Source organism: Martes martes, assembly GCF_963455335.1.
Source record: "Martes martes genome assembly, chromosome: 11".
Taxonomy (NCBI): Eukaryota; Metazoa; Chordata; class Mammalia; order Carnivora; family Mustelidae; genus Martes; species Martes martes.
This window is the reverse complement of record NC_137899.1, coordinates 8995535-9017954: the sequence shown is the minus strand read 5'-3', so window position 1 is coordinate 9017954 and position 22420 is coordinate 8995535. Positions and strand designations below refer to the sequence as shown.

At 45.1% G+C, this 22420-nt stretch overlaps 1 protein-coding gene across 1 annotated transcript in view; it reads right to left on the bottom strand.

Annotated features, from left to right (window-relative positions):
- Nucleotides 1-22420, bottom strand: part of EGFR (epidermal growth factor receptor) — a 197133-nt gene that overhangs the window by 58702 nt on the left and 116011 nt on the right. Inside the window, exon 2 of the mRNA XM_080818589.1 lies at nucleotides 382-533. Coding sequence (XP_080674715.1) covers nucleotides 382-533 — 152 coding nt within the window. The remainder of the gene's footprint in view (nucleotides 1-381; nucleotides 534-22420) is intronic.

Sequence of the window (22420 nt, the reverse complement as noted above, 5' to 3'; positions counted from 1 at the left end):
TCACATCGGGCTCTCTGCTCAGCAGGGAGCCTGCTTCCTCCTCTCTCTGCCTGCCTCTCTGCCTACTTGTGATCTCTGTCTGTCAAATAAATAAATAAAATCTTTAAAAAAAATAAAGTTCCAATTAAAGAGCCAATACAGCTAACGCAATGATTAGACGTTTAACATCAGGGTGTACGATGATGGTGGAAGGCCAGGCTGGCCTGCTTCTCTGTATTATTTCATAGCTCTAACTTGACACTAGCTGGAGGAGTGGTTTTCTGATAAGACTTGCATTTCTAGCTCCCCAGGACTTGTATCTGCCAGAGAGAAAGCAAATACACTGAGCTTTTATTTCTTTTTATCATATTTGGGTAAGATGGTCAAATCGATCGAACTAACCTTTAAGAAGGAAAGGTCATAATTCTTTTGCATGTAGGTAATTTCCAAATTCCCAAGGACCACCTCACAGTTATTGAACATCCTCTGAAGGCTCAGAAAGTGGTCTTCATAAGTGCCCAACTGGGTGAGCCGGTTACTGGTGCCTTGGCAAACTGCAAATAAAAGGGGAAAAGAAAAAGATATCACATGAAACGCCAAGTAAAGTAGTAAAGGTAAAATAAAAGGGTCGCACATTTCAACTAACTTTGTGAGTTTCGGTGACTTGCAGTATTAATTCTGATAAAAGGTCACTCGAGATGTATGGGACAAGAAAACGTTTGTCTATATAAGGTACAGTTCATAATCAGTCCCCATAATGCAGGGGGTCATTTTCAACGATTAAAAATTCAAGGGGAAATAGGGGAATTCTATGAAAATCTTTAAGACAACATAGTCTTTTTTTTTTTTTTTCTTCAAAGATTTATTTATTTATTTCAGAGAGAGAAGGAGAGAACGTGAGCATGAGCACGTGCAGTGGAGGGAAAGAGAGTGAAGCAGAGCCTGATACACGGCTCCATTGCAAGGCCCTGAGGTCATAATCTAAGCCAAAACCAAGAGTCAGACACTCAACCAACGGCACCATCCAAGCACCCCAAGACAAAACAGTCCTTTAAAGCTTTGGGAGACAAACAAACAAAAAAATGTGTCATAAGGTATTTAAATAATATAATGACAACGTTGAGCTAATAACTATATAATGAACTTTTTACTTTACAAAAAAGATAGAATACCACATTACTGTGTGTCCAAAGGATATTTACAAACATAACATAGGCTGGCCAATATTTTCGGACCACAACGTCGTACAACTTAAAATCAGTGACAAGAGTGTCAATTAAAATCCAACTGGCTAGAGATTAAAAATATTCATCTATACTAATGCATCAAAGAATAAATCAAAGGACTAATTATATACCTAGAAAATAATGAAATGGAAACATACGTTTAAAAACACACTCAGCTACTAAGAAACCGACGGGTCCGTCTGTTTGTCCGTGTGGACCACAGGTGGAGGTGAACTGCTTTGCATTTTTTGGCAGGACACAGTCTTGGCACACTTAACTCGCCAGTGTTTTAACTTAATAAAAGACAGTTTGAAGTAGGGGACGAAGTTAGTCTATGGAAATACACTTGACAGTCTACATTTAAAAGCAAAGGAGATTATAATAAAGTTGTACTTACAAACCCAGCTCTTTGAAAGACATGTTTAAGCAAGCATACCAAAACAAAGAGGTTGGGGCTTTTGAAGCAGGGAGCTTGTTAAGAGACTGCACTTTGAACCAAAATTACCGTAAGAGTGAAGAAATATGGCCTCTGGCTTTGGAGGTTAGGTTCAGAACCAGCCAGGTTCTGCCACATGTTTGCAAAGGCATGACTGCCATCAGCGGCCAGGTGGTTGAACGCCAAAACGAGGCCAAAGTCAATATGCAGGTACTTTCCTCAGAATCACTTTCTAAATTTACATTTATATTTTATAGGCTTCTTTGTTCCCTCTTCATGGGAACTGCCCGGAAGAGTACCGTCTGACACTCCGCCCTTTGCATTTTCGGGCCACGGCAGCCAGCCCAAATTCAGACACCCCCTAATCAACCCGAAGCATTTACACCAACATTCAGTGTGAAGCAATCGCCACATCCTCTTTGACTCTACGGGGATTTCCCCCTTCTCCTCTTTTGTGGTCTCATTCAAATCTGGTGGTAGCGAGAACTCTCACATGGGAACTACAACGGTCCGACAATACCGAGCCCCCATCTGCTTCAGGGGCAGAAGGGTTCCATAAGTCTCCCAACCACAACATTGGATGGAATGACCCAACATCTCTGGGCTGCTCTCACTCGGGGGTACGGGCTACTTCGATTGCAACCTCAATCTGGAACATCTGTACACAGCTGGCAGCAATGCGTGCAGATGGGGCCAGAATGATTTCCCAATTCCAAGGTCTTCAAAGATGCCACCACCAATGTAGGTACAGGGTTGTGACAATAACCCATGACCTTTCAGCTGGCACACGTTGAAACAAAAGCTCTTTTCCCAGCTGGCAGACTATGGTCGCTCCATTTCAGCCTAAAACTAACTGGCTGTCATCTCGGTGGCACAGTATTGGTCACGCCCTTGATCCCAGCCAGGTGAACAGTGTTCTAGAACTTGGGGTTGGAGCGCATCTCAGAAGTTTCTTCAGTATCCAGAGAATGAAAACTGTAACAGTTGCTTTCATTTTAAATAATTTTTTTTTTTTAACATTTTGCTTATTTACTTGAGAGCGCTTGAGCACGAGCAGGGGGCAGGGGCAGAGGGAGAAGCAGACTCCCCGCTGAGCAGGGAGCCCGATGAGGAGCTCCATCCCAGGACTCTGAACCCTAGGCAGACGGACTGAGCCACCCAGGCGCCCCCAGTTGCTTTCATTTTAAATGATACAGAGTATCAGCTTGTAAATTTCTCGCAGCTCAACCAAAGAATTTTTATTACTCAATCAATGACAGAGGAACTTTTGTCAGTAAAAAAGGAAAACATGCCCTTTAAGTTTAGCTTGTTACATTATAGAAAAAATAATTTCAAAAAGATTGTAGTTGTGCTTTCATTCATTCATTCGAAAGATGCTCAATGAGCTCCTAAAATATTTATTTGATGAATACCTATCATGACCCTTCATGGTTTACAATTAGTATTCTACGTTCAGAAAAAGAGATGCTACGTTTGGAAGATAACAGCAACATTACACATTATCTATGTGAACATTAATTCAAAAAACATTTTGGGAAGCAACTGCACAACCTGTGTAAACAACTAAATATGCTTTAGAAAACTTCATGGAAAATACTGTTCATTTTTTAAAATACGGCAAACAACTCCAAACCACCCTAACTGCTCATCTTGTCCAACACGTGCATTCTTGAGAACAAGAGAACAGTTGGTACACTGTGTGACTCCATTTAAGGCAAATCCATCTTGAATTCTATTCCAGGATCAATTGCTAAAGTCTCAAAAGAAATGATTACAAAGCTGTTTCTTCTGAGGTTTTCTCCTGCCGTCTGCCACAAAGGAGATGACCGTGTCTTAAAAGTCCAGAGTAAGGATCAGACTGATTTGACCGAGGCGTCTTGATTCAACAAAGTATCGGCTTCGTTCCATATTTACGCCATAGGTCTCGCAGCATGAATATAAAGCAATGAGAAGACTTAAATGTGAGACCACTGAATTAGTAAAATAATTTTTGAAAAAATCAGATTAGCAAGTTAGGCAGGTTTAAAACAAAACTGCAAAGGGCAAGAGCTTTTTAATTCATCCAGGAGAAAGCTTTCGCTTCGCCCTTCCTCAGTACGTGACCCTGAATGACTTCTCTAAGCTCTCTACCGCGTGCTTTCCTCAAGCACTAGATGCGGTGAAAATAATACTGACCTTCCAGAATTCTTTTCAAGACTGAATAAACACAACAGCTTTCAACTTGCTTTTGTTAAAATTAGCTAGTGAGAAAGGTGACAGTAACACAAGACCCAACTGCACAGATGTTAGGGGACCTCTGCGGAACACACTTGCCCCATGGTATTATCTAAACTGGGAGTGTGGGATCTGCAAAGAGCTTTCCTCAAATATTGGGCATTAAATAGAGCTACTTTGTCTGCAGACTAGTTACCAGAAAAGGAAAGAAAAAGGAACATATTTAATGATTTCATTAAAATATCCATTGAGGATTAGGGGTTGAAGCCATTGATTCAAAGAGAAACGTAGTATCACTTTAGGGCTATCTGTTTGAAGACAAGACAATTAAGGTATATTACGGTCCATACAAGATGCTAGTGATTTGCTTTTCCTGTTACAAATCTGAAGACAAATTCTTCTTCTTCTTTTTTTAAAAAGATATTTATTTATTTATTTATTTGACAGAGATCACAAGTAGGCAGAGAGGCAGACAGAGAGAGAGAGAAAGGGAAGCAGGCTCCCTGCTGAGCAGAGAGCCCGATGTGGGGCTCGATCCCAGAACCCTGAGATCATGATCTGAGCTGAAGGCAGAGGCTTAACCCACTGAGCCACCCAGGCACGCCTGAAGACAAAATTCTTCTGAATCAAGAGCAGCAGTCCCCAGGACACAGGCCCTACAAAGACTTTAGCTTTTCACCCTCAGATTTTACTACGAAGATTCATTAATGTGTAGAGAAGCTGAAAGGACGATACCATGAAGAGCTTTAGCTTAGCCTTGTGTTCCTTTCATCACGCATCTACCCATCTTATTTCCAACCCCCCCCCCAAAGCCATAAACCACCACAAGTGATTTGTCTTCACTTGGAATAGTTTTGCCTACTTTAGAATTTCGTATTAATGGGATTGCGTAGTGTTGCCCTTTTGTGTAAGGCTGACTTCACATCCACGTCCTGCTGCACTAGCCTCTGCCGGCAGATGGACACTCGCGCTTTATGGGAAGTTATCTGCATATTATCCTTGGGCATCTAGGGCTGGTCCATAGTCTGGTTGTTTCTTTTCTTTTTCTTTTTTTCCTTTTTCTTTTCTTTCCTTCCTTCCTCCTTCTCTCCCCCCTTCTTTCTTTCCCTCCCTCCCTCCCACCCTTCCTTCCTTTTTTCCTTTCTTTCAGATTTTATTTATTTATTTGACAGCGCGAGTAGGCGGAGCGGCAGGCAGAGGGAAAGGGAGAAGCAGGCTCCCCGCTGAGCAGAGAGCCCCAACACGACAGAGGGCTCATTCCCAGGACCCTGGGATCTTGACCGGAGTCAAAGGCAGACATTTAACTGACTGAGCCACCCAGACGCCCTCAGGTGTTCTTTTCCTTAAGAGCCCCCCAATTGATCTGAACTGAAAATGAAGACAATCCGCCTCCTCTAAGTCTTAGAATACCCTTGATTTTATGGGGTAGGGCCTGTGGCTTTCCCGCCCTGTTATGGGGGTGTCCACCTCTCTTTCCCCACAAGTCTGGGCAAATCTGCATTGCTGATTAAGACACAACATTAAAACACGTTTCTCCAGATTTTCCCCAAATCCACTTAGACACTTCTGAAATTGCCTAGGAAAATTTATAATTGTTTTAATTTGTTGTTTTCTCAACTATGTATGAATATTTGCCAAAGTAGCCGGGCTCTTGTAAATCTCTCCCCTTGGCCTCCTAAATTGTCTGTCCTTTTATCCTTGCCCCATTTTCCACAGAACACTTCGTTTTGAAGCAGAAGGCATATCACACTCCTCCTTGGCGTGCAGCATCCCCGTTTCCCAGTGTAATCGGAGCACAGTACAACGAGCTCCTTTCTCATCATCCCTACTTCTCTCAGCCTCTCCTTGCTCACTGTCCCAGCCACACTCCCCTAGTTCTCTCCAACTGGCCCAGTTCTCATTCACTTCAGGGCTGCCCCATCCGCTGTCCCATCTCCCATCTCCCTTTCCTCCAGATGTTTGCATCTTTGTCTCCCTGTGATCACTGGGATTCCAACTCAACGGTCCTCCCTTCCGGAAATCCTGTCCTGGAACCAGATTAGCTTAAGTTCCCACCATTAAATTCTATCATATCCCCCTGCTCTCTTTACTTCCTAGTAAACTCATCACTACTTCGAACTATTATTTGCTTATGCAAATATATGTATTTATTTATTCATTCATCTATATGGCGGGGAGTGGTGGATTTTATTTTATTTAAAAAAATTTTTTTAAAAAGATTTATTTATTTATCTGAGGGGGGAGGGGTGGCTTGGTTCGATCCCAGAACCTGAGATTATGATCTCCCAGAATCAGAGATCATGATCTAAGCCCACATCAAGAGCTGCTTAACTGACTGAGCTCCCCAGACCCCCGCACCCCCCTCCCGGAGGCTGATTCTGATTGATACATGTGTATCTCATTGGACTGGCTGCTGTGATGTGTGTATGTGTGTTACTGCATTTCCATTTTAGATGGGGAAGCAATGAGGGGCTGTGGGACCATGGATGGCAGGGATGAGACCACAAAAGTCTTGGATGACTTGGCGGGGTCTCTTTGCCTCTCTTGTTTCCATACATCCGATGGAAGAGGAGGCAGGATGTCTTACAAGAGTGGTATTCCTCACACCTTCTGGTTGGTCACTGTAAAATCTTTCTAGTCTAACATATACAATTTAGCTTTAGAAGCCAGAGGAGGACTTTTAAAACCACTTTCATGCTGAAAAGGTTTAAGGAAATCCCAAATAAGATGATATTTATATAACAGATTTAAAAATATAGAAGCAAAGATACTCAGAAAACTTGTCAGAGGTTTCATTGTATCACAATTTATCATTTCTTTTGCCTTTAACCCACTGAGCCACCCAGGCGCCCCTATCATTTCTTTTGCCTTACTGAAACTGTATTGTGTAGTGATTTCAAAATGTGTATGGCTATCCATCTCAACTATGCTACAAATGCCCAGAAAATGCACCAAGTTGTTAACTGTCTTTGATGAATAGTGGGATTCTGGGTGTTTTATTTATTCCTCACGGGTTTTCAGCTTTTCCTATTTTCTACAGTGATCATATATGACTTTAAAAAAAAATTACTGAGGGGTACGTCTACAAACATCTGTGTTAAACAAGGCCGAAAGAAAGACATTTTCATATAGTACATTTTTAATGGCGAAATGATCGAATACAACTATTAAGATCCTCAAAGTTTTACATTGTCCACCCTAAGACCCTGTGTAAATGCGCTTTAAAAAATTAGTGATAATTGATGAGCAGCGAAGTACTACAGACAGAAAATGTTAGGAGGGAGAATAAGCTGGAGATAGTTCAACTCATTATTATTCTTAATACTTGCATTGAGCAGCTCTTGGAAAATACAACGCGTTGCACAGAGATAGTCTCGCTTCATACGGTGATGTGCTTCAAGAGTTCCCAAGCTGCATTTTTCCCCCCTTGATCTATACATTTTTTTACATTGGTTTTGGGGAGCATAGGGTAATTTATCCCACAGAAAAATGTTATAAATTGTGATTACAGTACCAGACAAGCCTATGGAACTTATTTAATTAACAGTTGGTAATAGGAAAGTAGAAAAGCTATGGTTGAGTCATAATGAAATCATTGGGCAAAAAAATAAAAGTAAAAACAAAGTGGCATTTACATTGTCACTGTGGGTTAAATCAAAGCTTTTGCAGGGTGGGAAAAGTCTCACAATTGTGAAGATTTTCCTTTGTTTTCCAGAACTTAATATTTTATCAGTAGTTCCTTATTTTATCCTATTTGATTTTTCTTTCCTATTTGATTTTTAACTAATACATAGTTCTCAGCTTATAGGCATCCAAAGATGGTTGTCAAGCTGAATTTGAATCTACACTGTGACCTGGAAATGCATATGAAATAGTCGAAAGGTCCTCTTAAATATTTGATAATTTGCCACGTGCATTTCTAACATCCCTACTGGACTAAACATGCCACGCTCTGCCTTGTCCAACACAACTGCAGGCTCCAGGAGCTCCAATTAAGTTAATAAGCAGAAGATTTTTAAAATAACATCTCTTTTATTTTTGAGTTAGGGAACAGAACACCTAAGCTGGTTGGTTTCTATCCCCATGGTTCTCCTCCTAGCCATTACATTAACCCCAAGATTTTTAAACAACAGACGGAGTTAGGATACCTTTGTATATCATGTCTACTCTCTCGGGAGTTAACTGATGTGTCTGAGCCCCAGGAAGTCCAGTTCTCTAAGGGACCGTGGAATATGCTTCCAGTGACATCATCAAACACCTATCAGAGTGACGATGGTGATGGTATCATTATGGGATGGTCTCCCACCGGTTATCTGGGTCTCAACGTTTCTCGCTGGTTAAAAATGGGACCAGCTCAGCATACTTGACAGAGCAGCTATGAGATCATGGACTTGGAAGTACTTCATAATTCACAACTCTCTAAATATAAATTACGTCCGATGCTGGGGCTTTACCCTAGCGACCAAACTTTGGCAATCTATTTCTGCCTATATCTTCATGATACCAGGAACTTAAAAAAAATTTTTTTTTAATAGTCTCGGCAGAATTGATGAGTTGTATTGAAATTTGGGATAGCTTTAAGATTCTGAAATAAAGGGGCGCCTGGGTGGCTCAGTGGGTTCAAGCCTCTGCCTCTGGCTCAGGTTATGATCTCGGGGTCTGCATCGGGCTCTCTGCTCAGCGGGGAGCCTGCTTCCCTTCCTCTCTCTCTGCCTGCCTCTCTGCCTACTTGTGATCTCTGTCTGTCAAATACATAAATAAAATCTTAAAAAAAAAAAAGATTCTGAAATAAAAGTCACCACTTTGTATGATAGGCTGTTATCCCGAGAATGGTCCTAACAACGGAAACCGAGTATCTTAAATCACAAGGCTGCAAATCTATTCCATTTCTAAAAAAGATTTTATTTATTCATTTGAGAGGACAGAAGGTGAGTGAGCAAGATACAGACGGAGGACGGGTGGGGGCTGTGGGGGAAGGAAGAGCAGACTCCCCGCTGAGCAGGGACCCTGATGTGGGGCTCTATCCCAGGACCCCCGGGATCATAATCGGACCCGAAGGCAGACACTTAACCAACTGAGCCACCCAGGCGTGCCCCTCCATTCCATTTTTTTTAATAGGTCGTTTATTGGTTAATCAGAGATGAATCTGACCTATATTACTGAACTATGACAAACTGATTTGGACGAAAAAAGATTTCATAAAGCAATTCGAACTTTTTATTCGCTCAACCCAATAAATCCCTTTTGAATACCTAGTATGTATCAGACAACACTCTGTCTCGGTGGCCAGTGTGTCTCCATATTTTAAACATATGGCTATGTACTGAACAAAAAGTCATGGATGAAGGAATTACATATATCACCATTTATATCAGCTTATACAGAACCAGGTCTATATGTGGCTAACATATACTTCGACTGACTATTGAATGCTGAGCCGGGCGCACAGGAGAAAGGACAGAACACTGGGTTTGGCTTAAAGATCTCTCTATGTGAAAATATAAACAACAGGGAGTTGAGTGTGTCTGGTTTTTCCTTTCTAGAGATACCATGAGTAAGCTCCTCCTCGCTGGCCCGAGTTCTGTTTTGCTAATCTCCTAGCCGGGGACGACTGCTTACTCATGTGCAGGGGCTCTCTCTTCACAGACAGGAATACTTCGGAGGTGACTAATGCCGCTTCCCTTCCAAAAGTCTAGGAGCCAAACCACTGCTGCTATCCTCGCCTCCACTGCACTGTCTGCTTCTGACCTATTTCTTGCGAGCTCTGCTGCCTTCTCAGACTCGTGTCCCTCAGACCTACCGGTGCCGAGTCAAGAATCTTGTCAGCACCTGCCATCTCCACAGTCCTCCCCAGGTTCCAAGGCTGCCTGTTACCCAGATGAGGAAGAGGAGTTGAGGAGCGGGTTACACGGAAGAACCCACTGAGCAAGGATGGGTTTGCCCGTCCGAGCAGTTGTCTGCCTCCCGGAACGCCAGGAGACTTGGAGGGATGGGGCACTTCCGGGGCGGGGCTGACCGGGGAAGGGGACACCCGTGATTGTCACAGATGGTAAAGCCCAGAGAAGGGCTGGTGGGAGGACGTGGGAAATACAAACTCCAAAAAGGGGTTGGTGTCAAAGGCCATTGCTTGAAAACGGGATTTCAAAGCTGATGAGAGTTTGACCAAGGGCTGCCCTCAGTTTACTGCCTACCAAACTCTCCATTCTGACTTGACTCAGTTCGGTAGCGAACTGGTGAGCAGAAAACAATGGTGGTGGCGGGGCAGGGGTGAGAGTGTGAGCCTCCAGGTCCAACATTCCCAAAGCCCTTGGCACGCGTGGTCTGGCAACTTGCTACGTTTTCAACAGCTTCTCACCGTCTAACGTCTAATGTTGCATCTCGGGGTGCAGCTTTTCTCTTCCTACATACACCCTCACAATCTGCCATTCCCAGCAAGGTGACGTGGAGGTAAAGTGAGGCAGGGCTGTCAAGATTTCACTCCTCTGGGCACAGTCCTCACCCAACTCACATACCTTCTGTTTTGTATTCTGCTCAGGTCCACATGACTCACTCTCTAATGACAAAGGCTGAGTAATAGTCCCCACGTTGGGCTCTTTGCTTGCCGGTTGAGTTGTCCTTCTAGAATTCGTTTGAATGCCATGCATGGCTGAGGAGCCTCGTGGAGGGTGGAGTCATTAGCCTTAGGTGTCGCTACAGCACCTCTCAGAAAGCGTTCACTCCCCCATGCTCTGGGACCTGCCCCTGGGCCGTGAGGGGCTGTTTGTTCTTTTGTTCATTCACTTAGTTAACTAAAGCATATTTAATAAACTAGTACAGCCACGGCTGCCAAGAATGAATCAGAAGTACTCACGGCCCTGTAGGAATAGGAGCCCTTTGGGGAGATGACTTTACACATGAAATCATCACAGGACGTCCTAAAGCCACTCAGGGTAGAGACGTATGAAAGGAACCCAAGTCAGAAAGCAGAGAAATGCCGGCCTGTAGTTATCTGGGGGAGAGGACTCCAATATTCCTTATTACCAGGATTACCAGGCAAATGGAAATGTGATACTTCACCTTCAGAGTAAAAAAAAAACAAAACAAAAAAACAAGTCGCCAACAAGTGCCAGGTGCTGAGCCCCGTGACTTTGCCTCACACAGTCCCACAATAAACCACACTCCACAAAAGAGGTTTCTTCCATTGCTATCTGTTTTTCTGGATTCCTCTCCTCTGGGTCACTGCCCATATCCAACCCTCGGGGGTTCCAAGTGACCCTTCCTGGGTTGATTTACAGTCATCTGTAAGGACCATGTCCCCATCCATTCTTACCGAACAAAATTCTGGAAAAGACTTGTAATGTGCAAGGAAATAAAAGATTTCTAGTCCAGAAAGGGGGACAAGGACCTCTGTTGCAAGCATTTCTCTGCGGAAAGACTCTGGGTTCTATGGGGCAGTGCCTGCCTACCCCCTGTGCCAAGGTGGCTTAACTGTTCGTTTAAACTTTCTGTTATTATCCAGGTTTCGAAAAAAAATCAGTCTCTAATGCACACGCGTTTTAAGGCTGTCTCTGAATAACACACACGTTTCAGTTGGTTTACCGACGAGCATTAGAAAGAACAAACAACAGAAGCAGCCACCCTACACCCCCACCCCACAAATGACGGCAGTAAAATCTGAAACACGGGAGCAATCACTAAGACGCCAGCAAAAGGCCATTACATCAGTGTTTTCTTCTTGAAACGAGGGTAGTCCCAGCCCCCCTCCCACCGGTCCCCCTGGCGGCACCTGCCGTGGGAAGCTCTAGTTCCTTAGCTAGCCTGCGAGCCTTTGCGGTGTGAAGACTTCCAAAGGTCTGGCTCCTCCAGAACCCCGGGCAAGCCTGGAAATGAAGCGCAGGGAGATCAAAGAGCTCTTCTATGGGGGAACCTCCAGGAGCAAGGGCGGACCTGGAATCCGCCCCAAGCATCAACACAGAACAATCAGGACCTAAAGGAGCTAAAGCAGCCGGGGAAAGGGAGCGAAGACGATGGAGGCAAAAGGAAGCTCAGCCTATATGGGGTGCCTGGGAGAGAACTGGATTTGGGAGTCGGGGTCAGAGTGCCCGGAGTGGGCAGAGCTGTCAGGCACGGCGGAGGTTCCCAGGCTGCCCCTGTCGAAGCCAGCCGCCGAGCTAGAATCGTTCTCTGTGTCATCCACCTCCTCCCTTTTGCTGCTGGGAACAAATGAGAAGCCGTGAAAGGAAGAAAAATGATCTCCCTACAAAGATCAGTGGCTTCATTTCACCGATGAGGGGAGTCTCCTGCTTGTTTTGTTTTGTTTTTTTTTCAAGTCACAGGAACATGTCAGGTTCTCAGCAGAACTATTTGAACCAGTATTTCATGTTCATGTCATGAAGGATTTGAAAAGTGAAAAAAGAAAAAAAAAAAAAGAAAGAAAGAAAGAAAGAAAAGCAAAAAGCAAAAAAAGAAAGGAAGAAAGAAAAAAGAAGGGAAAGCAAAAAGGAAAAAAAGAAAGAAAAGGAAAGAGAAGAAAAAAAGAAAAAAAAGAAAACCATGGAAAGCTAGGCATCCTGCCCCTGCCCCGCCATTTTGACCACAGAACAATAAGCAATCAAACTTCCATCGGCACCTATCAATGATCAAGACCCTGGAGTCACCAGGTCTGGATTAGAACCCTGTTTTGCTACTACCAAGGGAACTTCTTGATCATGCTGAGTCTCTTTTTCTTATAAAACAAGGACTTATGACTGGGGAGGACTCAATGTGATGGCAGAACTCTGGCCAAAGCACCTGACACATGGCAGACCCTTAACAAATATGACTACGGCTTGAATCTGAATTCAATCTGGACGGGACCCCAGCAGAATGAATTGCTTCCTTCCTCCAAGCACTCTGAGTGGCGGACCCCTCTGCCTTCTGCCCGCAAGCTGTGTGTGGCCTGGAGAGCAGCTGTGAGCTCTCGCCACGGAGCGCACCAGCCTGCCGAGGTCGCAGGGACGGGTCTGTGGCTGGGAGGGAAGGCATCTGGACCCATCCCTGAGCAGGGAGCCTGTGCTGGGCCCTGAGAGCTTAGGAAGCCACGCCTCGTACATGCCTTTCAGAATTCCCTTAAGAGAACTCCCAGCTTGCTGTGAGCTCAGAACATTCTCTCCTGTTATTTTTCACTTAGAAAAAGCCCTCATCTGACCCCTTTGTGGTGGTTTCGTAAGCATCGCTGGATTTGTGTGCTGTGTGCGTGCATATGTTTTTATTTAATGCTTGCTTTAAAATGGACAGTTTTTTTCATTTACGCTTACTTAATCTAAATAGTCCCTTTAAGTTTCACTTTCAAATGGGAAGAGGAAGTAGCAGTGCGAAGAACAGAATTAAGAGGACAGACGTGGTCCCAGGGCGCGGGGGCCCAAAGCCTCTTTCCCTAGCTAGCTCTGTGTTCCAAGGCCCACATCCTGGGTTCATCGACTAAGAAAGACTGGCCTGAAAATCACTAACACCTACTATATTACCTCAGGAGAAGCCCGAGCCAAGTTTCTGTCACAAGGAATTGTAATTTCAGCTCATACACTATTCTTTCTAGAACATATTTTCCCCTCCACGAGGACAGCTGTCAATCCAAAGCAGCCATTGCCATACAAGACCGCTCCCTATCTGGTGCGTCACCTGCCCAAGCCAAGTAACTTGGTGTTGCTGCCAGGGCTGGCCTTCCCTTGCCACAGACCTAAGTCTAGAAAAGAGAGATTCTAAAACACCCTTTATGATGTTCCAGAGCCAGGACTGGCAAACTTTCTGAGAAGACTCAGAGAGTAAATATTTTCAGGTTTGCAGATCACACAGGGTCTGTTTCAAGCTCTCAACTCTGCTGCTAGTGTGCAAAACCAGCCACAGACCAGAAGCAAATAAATGGGCCTGACATGTGCCCACGAACTCTATTTACAACAACAGGTGGTAGCTGGATGTGAACCGCGGGCCATACTTCATCAAGCTCTGCTTTAGAGGAAGGCCTAACAAGAGGTCGGGAGGTAGATGGCTAGGGTTCCCTTCACCCCGTACCTTCTAGAAGGTAAATGTTAAACAGAATCATTTTCCTCTAAGGCCAAACTCCGAAAGAGTTTTCTTAGGGTTAAGATCTTCCTCCTCCAGCATTAGCTAAAGAGGGGAACGGAAGATACGAGGCACTGAAAATTGACAGGGAAGTGTAGGGGCTGGGAAGTGTCATTCGTGTACGGTTTTGTGTCGTGGGTGTTACAGCTCTGTGCTAGGCATCATTTCCTTTTAGAACTGGATGTCCAACCCCATATATCCCCATCACACCCAAGAATCCCGGCCTTCTGTGTCCAGGACACATGGTTGCCAAGTCCTGCTTGTCCGTTCTGAATTTTAATCTTGCTCCAAGTTTGTGAAGCAATATTCTTATATTTATTTATAATTCTTATAATGTAATGATTCCTTCGAGTGATCTGAGTTAGTCCCCTGAGAATTTCCTCTGGCTTAACAGAGATGCGTCTCATTCCTCCTCTACGTTACAGCCCTGCGGATACGGGAAGACAACGATTGCTTCTCACCCCTGCTTTTCCCACCTGGGGACATTGCTCCAGATTTCCCTCCTCCTCAGTGCTCCTGGGAATTCCATGTGTGTGGCCTCCCTGCACAGAGACACCCTCCAGAAAGACACTACCCCATCCAGCTCCTCTTCCCGGTCTCCTGGTCCTGCGGCTGCCTCTTATGGCCTCGGACTTGCTCACACTTGGGTGGTGAAAGCCTTGTGTGGTTCCACAGCACATTTGGTCTCTTTAAAGAATAACGTGTCATCCGAGAACAGCAGCAAACATTCTGCTTCCCTTCAGCTCGTTACACTGAGAAATTCAGCAAGGAATGAAAGATGAATAAATGCTGAAATTACTCAAACTTCTGCGCTAGCATCGTACGTCGGTCTTCGGCAGATGTGATTCACTTCTTTTAAGTTTGGTAACTAATATGGCAGTTGAGCAATGAAGATGGAATCTCCGCTGCATCTATTAATAGTAGGGAGGACGGTAAACTCCTCGCCAGCTTGGACGAGGAAGTATTTTTCCTTGCTTGGGTCTCTCTCAGGTTTTAGTTTTCTATCACATCGCACCAGCCTATGAGAATTAGCCTGGCTCCTGACTGCAGATACAGCATTCGGTGGCTGAATGCCCGTTTTCGGATCGAACCCGTTTGAGATCTAACGAGAGCAACGTCTTCCAAAACCATGAGTCTGTTAGAAGAACAAACAAGAAAAACCTATCACGGCCACCCTTGCCTCACTATTAACTATTAATCAGCGGAATACGTAACAGTCACTCACAGAGGTGGTTACCAAATCCTATTTAGTATCTTCCTTTGAAAAATTTCCTACCTTCAACTTTTACGTTTTTATCTGGCTTACAGGAGGTATTTTATAATTCTCTTCTTTGTTAAGCTTTCTTTTTTTTTTTTTTAAGATTATTTATTTATGGGGCATCTGGGTGGCTCAGCGGGTTGAAGCCTCTGCCTTCGGCTCGGGTCATGATCCCAGGGTCCTGGGATCGAGCCCCGCGTCAGGCTCTCTGCTCGGCGGGGAGCCTGCTTCCTCCCCTCTCTGCCTGCTTCTCTGTCTACTTGTGATCTCTGTCTGTCAAATAGATAGATAGAATCTTTAAAAAAAAAAAGATTATTTATTTATTTGATAGACAGAGATCACAAGTAGGCAGAGAGACAGGCAGAGAGAGGAGGAAGCAGGCTCCCCACTGAGCAGAGAGCCAGGTGCGGGGCTCGATCCCAGGACCCTGGGATCATGACCCGAGCTGAAGGCAGAGGTTTTAAACCACTGAGCCACCCAGGCACCCCTTTGTTAAGCTTTCTTAAACAGCCTTCACATTTAAATACGAAAACTAAGGTGGACTGCTACACCAGGACAAAAACTCCAGGCCAAAGAACACTAGAGGGGACTTCTTATCGCTCAGTAAGGACTTATTTGCTATGTAGGGACAATTAGGGACTAATCTCCAGGAGCCACATAGCTGGTTTTGATCATCGGAAGCGTCTTTCAAAACGCACACCCTGTTCAGTGACAAGGCGTCTACCAGGATGCTCTCTGATGAAAGGAACCTCATGCCTTTGCTTGTGATGTAAGTCTAGGAGACTCCTGGTAATTAAGGGAGAGGAGTGGAATGGTGTGGCTGAAGCCAAGTCACTGGGCCTATGAAACCACTACAAATGAAAGCTGCTTACCCCCACGATATGTCTCAGGACCAAATCCTGGCTCAACAATGCACTCCAGGGGATCGGAAACCTTTCTATCTGTTCCTGTGCCAGCCCTGGCTGCTCTGGCTGTCCCATTCAATCTGACAGAACATGTTGAGGAAGATAAAGTCGTTCTTGGCAACCTGGGGCTCTGCATGTCCCTGCAAGGCCAGTGCTGTGTGAGGGTGGCATCCAATGGCCTTTAGGTGGCCGGAGGCCGAGGCCCAGTGCAATGGACGTATTTCCATAAGTCAGTAATCTGTAATCTCAAGCCCTTGTTTGTTTGTTTGTTTTTGGGCTTTTTCAGCTGACTGTCTGGTTGTTGAGGCCAGTAACCAGAGAAGTAAAAAACTAAGTGTGTACTTTATGGCTTTACCAAACTCATCCTTAAGCTGTTTATCCTGGCAGATCGCCAAATCTTGGGGGTGGGGTGGCCACAGCAGGGTCACTCCTAAGGGGCTGTAGGAGTGCCCTTCAGCGAACTAATTTCTACTCTGTGAATGGCCACTCAAGCCAGATTGTTTTCCTTGAAGCTGAGAAAGTTTTCTACACAAGCATTTCTTTGTAAGCTCAATTAACTTTTACAATAATTTGTGCTTTTAGTTTAAGAACTACAGATGTTGTGTGGGTGGTGGCGAGGGTGAGGGGCTGCGGATGAGAGCATGAAGGAGTAAGAATGCAGATGACTCCCCCTCTGGAAAATGTGGCCACACTTCCTTTCATGGAAAAAGCACATCAATTTTTAGGACTACTAAAAAACTCAAATCGCGTGTAGAACCAGAGAAAGCCATGGCGCCTTGGTTTGGGGGAGGCCAAACTGAGCCATCTTCCAGCTCCCCTCCCTCCTAATGAGACCCAGATCTTTGTGACAGGATTATCTGGAATTATAATTTCATGCTTGGAAACAGTCCAAAAGTTGGGTGGCAGAACCCGGTCATTCATCAAATGCTTGCTCAATTTGCAAAAGAAATACAAAACCAAAAATATCAAATGACAGTTAGGAGTTAAGTATTAATGTGCCAAAGGACAGAGGAACTCTTATGAACTTAATTAATTTTCATTGGGAATGGTTTTTGCCATTAGAAATACACTTGCCTTTTCCCCCTAAGTCTATTCATTTATTACTGAGTGTTGGTTTGAGGTTAAATGGGGGATGTTTGTGTTGTGCTGGATGTTTGTGCTATTTCATAAAACAATTCCTACATCCCACCGTATTTGTCACATACTGAATGCTATATTCATTATACACTCATCCACGCACAAAGAAAAAAGCATTTATGAAATCCTTTAGAGTTTGCGCTTGCAAATAATTCCGACTCCCTAATTCATGTCTACCACCTACTACTTGTTATTTTTTAAAAAACCCTAATAAGGAAATTACTGCGAATCAAGCCCACCAGAATGAATAGCCCCTTGTAGTCTTCGTCCACGTGTGACTTCCATGCCAATAATTAATCAGAGCCAGCTCAAAAATGTTCCCCTTAATCATTCAACCAGCAGGTGTTCACTGAACACCTCACCCATGTGCATGGTGGCCGAGTGTGCAGAGGCCGGCCATGGGGGCGGAAAGTTATCCTCTCTAAGCACATGGGAGCCAGCCCTGGATGCCTGCCTGTGAAGGAGCGAGAGGTGTCACCTGCGGCAAATTACTTCTTGTGGAGCCTCACTTTGTTCACCTGGAAAATGAGGGTAAAAAGTGCCCTCATGGGGTCATCATCAGGGTTAAGATGTTAATATCTGCAAGAAAGTGTCTGGCTCACGTAAGCCATCATCATCACCGTCATGGTCATTATGGTCGCCATCATCGTCATCATCATCACTGTCATCGTTGTCATCGTCACCATCACCACCGTCATCATCACGGTCATGGTCATCTCCATCTCACTTTAGTGTCAGTGTGCGCCCGGCAACACTTGAGGTCCAGGGACGTGTGCAGATAGGACTGACATTGGTCCTGTCTCGTGAAACTTACACCCCAGAAGGGAAGACCGACGTTCACCAAACTCTGTGCGGAACTGCAGTTGTGATCATGGCTGTGTGGAAGCTTCTAGAGTGTAGAAACCTGACCAGGTCTGAGAGGTCATGGCAGGATTCCTTGAGGAATGGCCATTCAGCACAACTCTCAAGGGCAAGAGGAGCTTACTAGCAAATTGTGTGGAGTTTGGGGGGCTTCCTTGTGGGACGAGCCGTGGTAGCGAAGGGCTCCCTGGCTGAAGTGAAATCCAGCAGAGATGAAGCTGGGAGAGCACGGGGACCTGAGAGGCAGAGGCGCCCGGTGAGGGGCTTGCTGCTAAGGGTTTTGATTCCATTTTAACGGCAATAAACCACGGGCAGGTTCTAAACAAGGAGGAACTTGCCTTTGATTGTGTTTTTATTTGTATTTATTTTTATATTTTTCAAAGGTTCTATGTATCTGAGAGAGAGAGAGAGAGAGAGAGAGAGTATGAGCAGGGAGCAGGGTCAGAGGGAGAGGGAGAAGCAGGCTTCCCGCTGAGCAGGGAGCCTGATGTGGGGCTCAATCCCAGGATCCCGGGATCAAGACCTAAGCCCAAGGCAAGTCGCTTCACCAACTGAGCCACCCAGGTAACCTAGATTGTGTTTTTGAAATACCTGCTGCTTTTTGGAGAAGGACCTAGCTGGTGCCCAGAAGTGGGCACCTCTGTAAGAGCGAAACCAGAGGGCTCCCTGCGGGGATAGAAATCCTGCACTGGCCTTCCTATCTTGGCTGTGATATTGCAACACGTTCTCATCAGGGAAGACTGGGTCAAAGGCCCATGGGACTTCTCCGTATCATTTCCTACAGCAACAGTGAATCTACACTTTCCTCAAGACAAAGGTTTAATTACACAACTCATTTAGAAGCACACGCTGTAAGGCAGAGGTCTCGCAAAGAACAGTCATCCCTACGTAGGTGTCAGCTTCGTGGGAAGAGCCAGCACCCTGACGGGGGAGCCTGCGGTGCTATTGGTAATGGGTGAGCTTCTGCCCGTGCCCTGGTGACAGGTGACTCTCCCCCTCCAAGTGGGATGGACAGCGTTAAGCATGATAGCTTATAATTTTCAGACACTGTGACTCTTTTCTTATAGAGATAGATGTCATTTTTTGAAAGCACATCGTTTCCACGGTGCATACTTGGTTCATGACCAAGAATTCTTTTTCTCTATGCCATGCTGCATCTCGGTAAAATTAAACAATCTCCACCTTCTAATTATCTGCTTCTTCACAAGCTCTCCAGGAGGTGCCTCTGCACGGAGCCTTGCAAGCACCAGAATGATGAAAGGGTCACAGACAATCCTGACAGGTACTAAGGGGTTTGAACCAACAGAATGGGGGATGGCTCAGTTATAAAAGAACGTCAGGAGCCATGGACCTTCTCAGGTAAAAATCTGGAATGTTCGAGCAGCAGGGAATATCAAAGACCTAGAATCACAAGGGAAGAATCAATCTGTCCTGGGCAAGAAGGGCGGACAGCCTCGGGTAGTGCTTCATCTCCCCACTAGGGCCGTGGAGAAGAGCGGTGCGCCCAAGGGACAACCATGCGGTGAAGGCTCCTCATCGTTCTGTTGGCCTCAAGTCAGCGAAGCGCATTGCCCACGACGGGCCCGTCTTTGCCCTAGTTACGCCCTGTCCAAACCTGCATTTAACAAAGCAGATTTCGTCAAGATCCCAAGATCCTTAGTATTCACACAGGGTCCCCTACAGTTTTTCAACCATAACTTACAACCAAAGAATATCATAAATACCACCATAATTTGGGGCTTAAACTGAAATTTCGGGAAAATCTGAAGACTTAACAACACAGTCAAGGAAGTCCCTGAAGCCGTGCTTGGTCCATGTAGGTCGTATTTAACTTCTGTTTTGAATGATTTAGTCAGTCTCACGCCTAATGTTTACAAAACCTGATAGAGCTGGGAAACATATTGATATCAAGGAAACATGCTGAAACAAAGCTTTTAGACTTGACTGAAGTAGTACGGGATGTCACAGGGACGTTTTGTGCCAACAGCACAAGGGGAAAAGATGGACAAGTCTGGGCATTTTAAAAGCATGAATGATCTAGAGCAAAGTTTTTCCCTGTAACTTAAGCTATAGCTTTCTTGCTCATATCCCTGTTCCTTCATGTCCTCTCCCTACCTAGACTTTGGAACTACACACAAGCACACACTTGGGTGCACACACATACACACACAGGCAGCTTTAATTCTATGTCTGAGCTGGGACCCGTCTGATGCTTTCTAGTCTTTTATTCCATTCCCTGCACATTTTGATCCCTGTCTCTGTCTTCTAATGCAGGCTTTCCTTCTCAGAAACAGCATCTCGAACTGGCATTTGTATCAGGGAGACACTGCAGGTCTGAAGCTCAGTTCTTCTTCCAAAGCCTCGAGAAATGAGGCACGTGGTAAACACGAGCTGAAAATTCTCGGGACGTTGCCTGCAATCGTTCATGTACAGGTCAACTCCGAACACATTTTACAAGTAGGTACACTTCAACGATGAAGAAATGCATTTTTCCAGACTCTCTGTTAAAAGGGAAGGAAAGACCAAAAAGCTTTTAAGAATGCATCCTTCCTGGAGCATACCATCTGGAACAAAAATATAAAATATTTTTAGTTATATTTTCTTTATATTTGTTTATAAAAGGAATGGTTATGCTAATTAAGTAACTTTCAAACATTAATTTCTTAATTGCTTGAACAGATATTTACATGCCCAAGAATGCCTCTTTTACTCCTTGGTTTCGCCATGTCCCCATTTATTTCATGAATTAACCTAAACTTACTAGGTCACACCAGGAAGGATCGATAGCCGCATTTTTTCCCAGACAAGAAATTTAAGATGAAACTGGTAACACAGAGGAACCAACATCTCTTACAGCAAGCCAGTAGACTAAAGAGGAATTTGTGACCTAGACTTACAACTTTTGCTGATCATAGATTAACATAGTCATCATTCTGAAGTAGCCTAGTGTGTGGATTATTTTAAAGCGATCTTTGCACCGAAGATGTGCTACTGTAAACTGTTAATTAATTAACCAATCAATTTACCCCTTCATTGCCATTTCTGGAATGCAAGACAATACGCTGGCCCCTGGCCCAAAGGAACTCAGTCAATGACAGAGACAGAATGGGATGTGGTGGAAAAGAAGTTGAAACAAGCACCCGCCCTGTTGGTTTTTTGGTGAGGAGAGGACAGAGGGCACTTACAACAAAGCTTTCTAAGGGACGCCATGCTTGAGCTGTACGGTGAAGAACACCTTGCAGTTGTGCAGCATGGAAAGACCCAGAAGTGGAGGCAGGGAGGAAAACACAAGCACCTTGGCTGACGAGTCGCATCAGAGATCGGCCGCTGGTAGGAACGGCCGCTCTCTAGGTGAGCCAGACACCGAATGGAAGGGAGGGGGTGCCCAGAAGCGCTGGGGGCCGCCTCCAGCTGGGGCCGTGAGAGGGGAGGGGAGCCGCCCGATGGGCAAGACTGTGGAGGATGCAGCCTTACATGACAGCTGCTAGACGAAAATTCACACGACCAGAGGATAGGGTTGTCTGCGGTCTGGTGAGCCAGGAGTCGGGCTGAGAGCAGGGAGGAAGGAGGTTTGCGTGGAACGTGGCTGTCTGAGGTTGCAGAGGGGGAGAGAGACCTTTGGGTGTGGGAGGGTCTCAAAGGGCTCTTTGGGAGGACAGTCCTCTGGTGAGTTTGCTCCTGATTCATGAAGACTAAGTAGAGTGTTATCATTTCTTCTAGAAAGTGGGCTCAGATCCACCCTCTAAACCTTCCTGGATAATAAAGCTTCCCTAATGTGGCCTAAAGACACTCAACGGTCGGAAATGACTTTTCAAAAAAATCAAATGATATGTTGATTTCATTTTTAAACATTTCTCTGCGGTGAGACACTTAACACGAGACCTGTCCTCCTACCAAGTTCCGAGTGTGCCATCCAGCCTGACTTGATGGAATCAGACAGCCAGGGGCCCCCTGCACTGAACAGATCCTAACAGGAGGCGCTCCCTTTCCAGTCAAGATCACCAGTCACATCAGGATGACAAACATACGCGTTAGCTGACTGAATTCATTACGGCACACACTTGACCGCATCACGGAAATGTCTTTTTATTGTGGTAAGGGGAGGTTTCTTCTAGTATGAAGAAGTTCCATCAACTGAAGGTATCCAGAAAAGCTTGGTGGCCATCTAAAACAAAAGAGAAAAACCGCCCCTTCTGCTGCAGAGGTTGTATTTCTGGTCTGCTCTTAATGGGAATTTTCTGAACCGTGAGTTCTCTGGAAAGAAGCAAAGTCATAGAGTGGTTGTGGCTGGGCGGGGGATGAAGTGAAAGACGCAAGGAAGAACATG